This window comes from Microchirus variegatus (assembly GCF_963457635.1).
Source record: "Microchirus variegatus genome assembly, chromosome: 19".
NCBI classification, from domain to species: Eukaryota; Metazoa; Chordata; class Actinopteri; order Pleuronectiformes; family Soleidae; genus Microchirus; species Microchirus variegatus.
This window is the reverse complement of record NC_139820.1, coordinates 4,537,064-4,544,478: the sequence shown is the minus strand read 5'-3', so window position 1 is coordinate 4,544,478 and position 7,415 is coordinate 4,537,064. Positions and strand designations below refer to the sequence as shown.

At 43.6% G+C, this 7,415-nt stretch overlaps 3 protein-coding genes across 4 annotated transcripts; 2 read left to right on the top strand and 1 right to left on the bottom strand.

The window, feature by feature from the left end:
* Positions 1-125: 125 nt before the first annotated feature.
* Positions 126-1,850, top strand: ppp1r27b (protein phosphatase 1, regulatory subunit 27b). The gene is made up of 3 exons (XM_083905966.1): positions 126-433; positions 524-674; positions 1,161-1,850. Exons 1-3 carry the CDS (start codon positions 223-225, stop codon positions 1,282-1,284), a joined length of 486 nt encoding a protein of 161 aa, XP_083762092.1. The 5' UTR covers positions 126-222; the 3' UTR covers positions 1,285-1,850.
* A 115-nt stretch (positions 1,851-1,965) lies between these two features.
* On the bottom strand, positions 1,966-2,903 carry anapc11 (APC11 anaphase promoting complex subunit 11 homolog (yeast)). The gene is made up of 3 exons (XM_083905968.1): positions 2,804-2,903; positions 2,485-2,603; positions 1,966-2,207 (listed from the first exon to the last, which is right to left on the bottom strand). Exons 2-3 carry the CDS (start codon positions 2,591-2,593, stop codon positions 2,062-2,064), a joined length of 255 nt encoding a protein of 84 aa, XP_083762094.1. The 5' UTR covers positions 2,594-2,603; positions 2,804-2,903; the 3' UTR covers positions 1,966-2,061.
* Positions 2,904-3,535: 632 nt separating this feature from the next.
* Positions 3,536-6,642, top strand: LOC310940906 (THO complex subunit 4-like). 2 transcript variants are annotated; one of them, XM_083905958.1, is made up of 6 exons: positions 3,536-3,822; positions 5,084-5,239; positions 5,321-5,468; positions 5,560-5,626; positions 5,946-6,156; positions 6,243-6,642. In XM_083905958.1, the coding sequence occupies exons 1-6, from the start codon at positions 3,616-3,618 to the stop codon at positions 6,255-6,257; spliced, it is 804 nt and encodes a 267-aa protein (XP_083762084.1). In that variant the 5' UTR covers positions 3,536-3,615; the 3' UTR covers positions 6,258-6,642. The 2 variants fall into 2 exon arrangements, with proteins under 2 accessions (XP_083762084.1, XP_083762083.1); XM_083905957.1 differs by having other exon boundaries at positions 6,237-6,642.
* Positions 6,643-7,415: the final 773 nt, after the last annotated feature.

The window sequence follows — 7,415 nt, the reverse complement described above, 5'->3', positions numbered from 1 at the left end:
AGCCCCGAGCGGTCGGCTGCTCATCTTCCAAAACTCTCCGCCGCTGGAGCCAAGTGTCTTAAAATAGCCCGACTGAGAGTATAAAGAGACCCGCAGAGAGGCTCGTCCCTCAGACGAAACAGCAACAGAGACATCCACCGATCTTTTCTGCAGATCTACAACTGACTCTTTGAGGGTTTTTCTTCTTCATTTCCTGGAATAACCTCACCCTCACCGACTACGATGAAGATCTACCAATGCCCCGTGCCCACGCCTGTGGGAGTCGCGGGTTACGCCAAGGACTGCAGGGGCTCCGCTCCTCTGAAGCTCCTCCGCAGCGTCCACTTCCCCAACGACATCCTCTTCCAGGACTACGTGCGGGAAGGCGAGCTGGAGAGGATCGGACGCTTCATCCGAGCCAGGCGAGTCAACCTGGAGACCATCTACCTCTCGGGTGAGTCCAAGAAACCGGAGGCGTCGAAAACGCTCACGCGAACTTACCTACTAACTTTCCACCAATAACAAACGTTATCCTGTGCCGCAGGCATGGCTGCCATTCACGAGGCCGTCCTGTCTGGGAATCTGGAGTGTGTGAAGCTGCTGGTCCAATACGGAGCAGATATCCACCAGAGAGACGAGGAAGGCTGGACCCCGCTGCACATGGCCTGCAGTGACGGATTCCCACACATCGCCCGGTGAGCATTCACGCCAACATTTGGGACACTTTAATGTAAATAAGTGAATCATCAGCTTAGAGTAGAAGTCAGAAGAGAAATACTGATAAACGGATGTCATTTGGAGTGACCCAAAGACTAGAGTCTGTACTTTTAGTCACGTGGCATGTTTGTTGGTCAGAGGATTTCACAATCTGCTAATCTACTGGGATAAAAAACGGGCCAGAAAAAGAGAAAATATCCCAGTGATTGGCAGTTTTTTGGGGCTGAAAATCCTCTTGAAAATGACCCGGGTGGTTCAAAAATGATGCGGACACTTAGGTCAGGAAACCTGCCAAGCACACGCTGGCTGCTCAGCTCTTGTGCCACGGCGGTAAGAGAAGCCGCTGCATTCTTTGCGCGCCGTTGACCTTCCTGACACCGAACTATGCCAGAGACTCGCATTGAGTTTGTCAGATCAGCGAGATCTGACACCTTTTTTTGACACGCAATTCTGTTTTCTTTCAGCTACCTTCTCGCGCTGGGCGCTGACCGGGAGCTGGAGAACGCCTGCGGGGAGAGGCCGGCTGACCTCATTGAGCCGGACAACAAGGAGCTACTGGAGCTCTTTGGGCTGGTGGTCAACGACTGATCACAGCTGGCTTTAAAAAGTCACAGACTCGTGTGATGCCTAAAAAAAACAAAAAAACAACAACCCCAGGTCGTCCCACCGCTCTGCAGCCGTGAACAGAAAAGGCTCCGTCAGTGGAGCTGTGGTGATTCAGAGAGCCTCAGATCAGGAGGTGGAGGATCCAACTGGCTGCCTCCCATGTGTGGAGTGAACTTTGAAGCAGGCAGGGGGTTCCCCTCTGATCCGCAGCTGTACCAGATTCACTCTGTACAGTAAGAGCTCCAGACCCCACGCTGCAGTGAAGCGAGTGAATCATTTGACTTTTGAGTTGTTGATTTTATGTAGGCATGTTGGCTCAAACCAAGAGGGTTCAAATGTCGTGAAACCTGAACCCCCGGCGCTGTTGCACGGCTCGTTAGCACCTCTCTGACGGAATGCTCTCCTCTGTACGATAAAAAACAAACGGCTTGTGTTGTGACACATTTGCTTACTGTTGATCAGAAGTGAGTGTTTTTTTCTATCTTTGTGTGTGTTGATTATTATTATCATTTTTTATACATGGTTTTTCAAAATAAACAATTTCTATCTCTTCAAGCGACCATTTTCTTTATTTCCCCATCAGGGTTTCTGTGGTCATACAAAACACAACACTCATCATGCAAAAACAACAGATAACAGTAAACGTGATATACGTTGTTTTTTATTATTAATACAAAATATGTTGTTTAAAAAGAACAGTATTTACAGCTCAAGTGTCAGTGAGAGTCTCTGCAGGTGAACATCACCTTCTCCTCCGCTTCACTCTTTGAACTTCCACTCCTGGCGACACATGGGGCACTGCTGCTGGACCTGCTGCGAGTTCAGCCATTTCAGGATGCAGTGCATGTGGAAACAATGGGAGCACTGACCCCAGACCAGCGGGCAGTCGTCTCCGGGCACTTTACCTGCAATGCAAATCCAACTTTAGAGACAGTTTTCAGTTTCCTTACATTTATCTTTAAATGATTTCAAGGACCTGTGGTAACCCTGTAAGTATCACACTGTTTATATGACATATGTTGACTAGTATTAACAAAATGTGTTGTTGTAGCCCCCCCCAGGACCATTTATCTTGGGCCCCAATCTCCTATGAAACGCCTCTGCTGGATGTGAATGAATTCAGAATCCAGTGAAATGTTGACGATGTTGGGGTTTTGAGGTTTTGGTCTTTTAGTCACTCACAGTCTGGGCAGCAGCCGTTGAAAGGCATCCTGCAGATGCCACAGTTCTCGTCATTGGCCACCCAAAGCCACGAGGCCACACCGTTCCACTGCCGGACCTTCACCTTCATCCTCTCGAGTCTGACAGAAGAAGGAAAACACTCTTTATTATCACCAGCGTCAGCGTCTTCATCAATATCAACAACACGTAAACTCCTGCAGCAAGCGCGGAAGCTAACGTTAGCGTATGAGCTACAGCTAACTGATAACTTATGTTCGTGTCTTTTTCCTTTTTTAACCGTGAAGCTGTTTAAAAAAAAATAAAATGTCAACACACTTACTATATGGCGTCACCGGATATTTAAGTTAAATTATGACGTGTCTCGGCAAAATAGTCATTTTATGTCCATTTTGGGAACGACAACAACAACAACAACACAGCTAGCATGTAGTTTTGAGCCGGGTAGATTCTTCTTCGCTTGTTAGCTTAATTTGAGGGTTCACAACACATTACCGCCACCTACTGGACTGAGGTGGGAAGCTTCTTGTTTTTTGTTTTGTTATCTGTTATGTTAGCAAAATGTTAGCAATTCGGCTACTGCAAAATAATACTAATATATATAGATGTATCGTGTTTTTTTTTCATACAATTGTTTTAACTGATGTCACAAATTGACATTGGACTTTTTGTGGAGTAGCATATAAAAAACAATTCACATTTCAGTCCACTAGATGGTGCCAAGTGCTCACCATTCCCACTGGAGCTGTTGCGTGAGTATACCGCAACATCTGATTTCACAAATACTTAACGATAAAATCGTATCGTTACTTAAATATCATTAAAATATCGTACTGTGTTGTCTCTGGCGAATCCCACCAATAGTACCCAGACCGTTTGTTTTGTCTCCTGTCAAATCTCCTGCTTCTCACTCTAGACCAGTAGGTGGCAGTAAGCTGACTACTAAGCGCTGAATAACCCAAACAGAAGAAGAAGTGGGAAAAGAGTGGGGGGCGAATAGCGTCACTTCCGCTTTACATTTCCGGGTGCTCCGATACTCGCGCCACCGCAGAGATAAATAGCTCGAGAACAGCTTTCTCAACTCGGAAGTTCTTTGTTCGGTCGTATAGCGTCAGTTTAACCGTAAACACCACGATGGCGGACAAAATGAGCATGTCTCTGGACGACATTATCAAGATGAACAAGAAAGGAGGCAGCGGCCGCGGTGGTGGCGGCGGCGGCGGTGGAGGATCCAGGTCCGGCGCGAGTTCTGGTCGGGCCCGTGGTTCGTCGAGGCCAATGCGGGGTCGACAGAATAACTTCAACCGCGAGAGAAACAGCCGACCCACACCGTACACCCGGGTATGAAAGAGAAGCAGTTGAAATGGAGGTGTTTTTTTCTAAAAAAAAAAAAAAAGTGCTGTGTTGCCCTCGTGTATCCGTCGTTGTTTTTTTGATAAAGGACTTAAAACACGTTGTTTAGTTTTAAATGTGTATTCCGACCACAAATGATTCACAACTTCACTTCAGTTGTGGGTGTTTTTTCACCACAATGGTCGTGTTTCGCACTTCTTGAGCAGCAACGGCTTCCAACGGCTTTAAACCGGTTCCCTGAGTGAGATTTGGACGGATCTTTCTTCGACAAGATGGCCGCCATGCGTGGTTTCTGTCCGTGTGTACAGAGGAGAGTCCACTCTGAGCCACTTGTTAATGTGCCACAATTTACTCATTCTTCTTTGGTAATGGAGGAAGAAATTATTCTATTCGAATGAAGTCGATTCTAATCGGCTGCCGGGAGAAAAGGCTTCTTCTTCGACCTCTTTGTCTTCGATCGCCTATGGACTCAAACAAAATGTTGTCGACTCCACCGTTCACGGAGAAGATTTCCCCCCCGATTCCTTTCATCTCCGAGGAATTGAAAATGTCCCCCTTTGTGATGGACTCTTCCAGTGGGGAAACCTGGACGATGCCTTTGGTCTGATTTCCAAGCCCCATTAGGGAGTAACTTTACTGGGTATAATCACAGTCTTACTAGGCCTGTATCTGCTGGAACTTTATGGCCCTTTCCAGTGTGTTACGTTACGCTAGGATGGTTTAATGCCATAAATTGGAAATGCTACTATTAGCATGTCTATAATATACATTTACTGTACTTTAAGGTAAGGGGCTTTTATGAGGGGGGGTTTAAATCTTTTAAGTATTGTTTACATGTAAGTGGGACCATACTATGTGTATAATGGTGAACCAGCTTCACAGTTATTAATCACCTTTTATTGACACATTGGTTTGGGAAAGCTAACATGGTTAGCTGAGGTTAGCTTGGTTTTTGTTTATTGCTCATCTGTTGACTCGCCATTGGGTCACTAGTTGTTGCACACTGGATTTTTGACTTTTAATATGGGAATGGCCACCAAGAATATTGCAGCACTATACTCACAAGGTCAACGGCAAATGTATTGCCCATGTAAAAAAAAAAAAAAAAGGGGCAAACTTGGAGCATACAAGTGGATATGTATGCTTAGTTTATTCTACAAAGAAGTTTAAGATTCTTTCTTGATCTGGACACCAGTCTATTCATGTTCGGCAGAAAATTCAATTATTGTTGTTTTTGTTGCCTTTCCAGCCCAGAGAGTTGCCAGACAAATGGCAGCACGACATGTTCGAGGAGGACGCTGGTGTACGCAGAAGACCGGCTGAAGTAGCTGAAAGAAGCGTAGAAAGCAATGGCAAGCTGCTGGTTTCCAATCTGGACTTTGGGGTCTCTGACTCAGATCTGAAGGTAATTCTCTAAACTACTTCACTGTAGTATTGAGTGTATGCTGTGACCGTGTCTAACACACCCCCCCTTTCCTCTTTTAAGGAGCTTTTTTCAGAGTTTGGGCCCCTAAAGAAAACGTCCGTACACTACGACCGCTCTGGCCGCAGTAAAGGATCGGCAGATGTCCACTTTGAAAACAAGGCTGATGCACTTAAAGCCATGAAGCACTATAATGGTGTCCCTCTTGATGGTGAGTATTTTGGTTGTTATTCCACAGGTGCCTCTAAAGTGAAGTGTTTACACATGTTTATTAAACTTTTATCATCTTTGACATATTTCAGGTCAACCCATGAAGATCCAGCAAGTGTCCTCAGAGTCTGATGTGTACAGTAGACCATCAACACAAAGGTAGGTCATGTCCAATGGCACATGTGCTTGACTGTAATGACTGTAGAAGTGATGTAACATTTAATGTCAAGCTGTTGGAGCTTCCTTCTGTGGTCAGTGATTTCCTATTCAGGAAGTGTTGACTCTACTATACTCTTGCCTTGTGTTATGGGCAGCCCATGGCTAGGGTTGCCAGTTTGAGCAAATAAAGAAGTTCCCTGTGGGACTGAATTTATTTTTTACAAAATAACACTATTGTCGTTGCTTTGAGGTCATTGTGGTTGAAGATCGCCGGTTGATTTACTCCAGAAGTAACGCCTTCCTTTTTCTGTCTTTTCAGTGGTTTTGACCGGAGCAGACTTGGTCAGCCCAGGTTTGAAAGGAGGGAACGCGGCGAGCGAGGCGAACAGAGACAAGGTGGTGGTGGTGGTGGTGGTGGCGGCGGCGGCAGTGGCGGATACAGAGGGCGAGGAAGAGGACGAGGAGCTGGAAACAGACCTCAACTCTCTGCAGAAGAGCTGGATGCCCAGTTGGATGCTTACAATGCCAAGGTGTGATATCGCATAAATGTAAAAAAAAAAACACTGTCAGCGTACTGTGACTGTTTACTAATAATGTTTTATGTTTTAAGTTTCAGATGGACACCAGTTAGAAGCTCAGAAGATGCTGTCCCTGTTCAATTTTTAAACATTTTGGACATAAAAAAACCAATCAGGTTAAACTGATATTGTGAATCAGACCATTTAACGTATGGACCATTATGATGTTTTATTTTGTAGCAATGTTTTCTGCAGCAGTTTTATGGTTTTTTGGGGGGGGGGGTTTATTTGTCCACTGGCTCGTGTGCTCTTTTCCTCGTGTGTGTGGACAAGTACCATGGACTTTTTTTTTTAAAGACTTAATTCAGTCGCTTGGCGGCCTATGTAATGTACTGTTAAAAATGTTAATGGACATCAATTCAGTCACTTGTACTGTATAGTCAACATTATGATGTATCTGAAAGGGTTTTGTATATAAAAACATAATACTTAACTGTCTCTGCTGTGTTTACTCTGAAGTGGACGTGGTGGGGATGATTTTTATTAAAAAAAACAAACGAAAAACTACTGTATGTGTGAGTTTTGTCAATCAATTTTTCATAGCATAAAGTAGGGTCTTAAACAAAAATACCATCCACTCATGATTATGGAACTTTGGAGGCTGCGACATGTAGACACTGTACAGTGACAAAGATGTTTAATTTTAATAAGAAATGACAATATTGTACAGTGCAATGAAATGAGTATAAATACTTGCTGTAATTGAGTACAAAATTCACATATGTGTACTTTTACTCCACTACATTTCCTAAATAAATTGTGTGCTTTTACTCCACTACCTTTCTTTTAACCGTTCTTTGTTACTTGTTGCTACCAAATAAGTCATATTGTGGTATAATACTTGGTACTTTTACTCAAGTATCACATTTTAAGGTACTTTAATACAATACTGATATTGTATTAAGAACTTCATCTGAAGGGGACATTTCTTTGTGAATATTGTCCAGGTGAGTAAAAGTATAAAATATTAGAATTCAGACTGAGTGAGTAGAATTGTAATAGTATTATTGATAGAACATATATATACACACACACACACACACACATGCATATATATATATATATATATATATATATATATATATACACATGTGTATATTTATGTAACTTAATTCCTGGGACCAATTTATTTAATTAATTTTTAATCTCAGAGTTTAGATTATGTATTTTGGTATTATTTGGCAGTAATACTGACTCCCCCCCCCCCCCTT

Excerpts from the sequence above, each read along its gene's own strand:
- ppp1r27b (XM_083905966.1), top strand. The coding sequence starts at position 223 with ATGAAGATCTACCAATGCCCCGTGCCCACGCCTGTGGGAGTCGCGGGT. Across the intron at positions 434-523 it reads GGAGACCATCTACCTCTCGG|GCATGGCTGCCATTCACGAG; the intron begins GTGAGTCCAAGA and ends CCTGTGCCGCAG. Across the intron at positions 675-1,160 it reads GGATTCCCACACATCGCCCG|CTACCTTCTCGCGCTGGGCG; the intron begins GTGAGCATTCAC and ends GTTTTCTTTCAG.
- anapc11 (XM_083905968.1), bottom strand. The coding sequence starts at position 2,593 with ATGAAGGTGAAGGTCCGGCAGTGGAACGGTGTGGCCTCGTGGCTTTGG. Across the intron at positions 2,208-2,484 it reads CAACGGCTGCTGCCCAGACT|GTAAAGTGCCCGGAGACGAC; the intron begins GTGAGTGACTAA and ends TTTGCATTGCAG.
- LOC310940906 (XM_083905957.1), top strand. The coding sequence starts at position 3,616 with ATGGCGGACAAAATGAGCATGTCTCTGGACGACATTATCAAGATGAAC. Across the intron at positions 3,823-5,083 it reads GACCCACACCGTACACCCGG|CCCAGAGAGTTGCCAGACAA; the intron begins GTATGAAAGAGA and ends TTGCCTTTCCAG. Across the intron at positions 5,240-5,320 it reads TCTCTGACTCAGATCTGAAG|GAGCTTTTTTCAGAGTTTGG; the intron begins GTAATTCTCTAA and ends TCCTCTTTTAAG.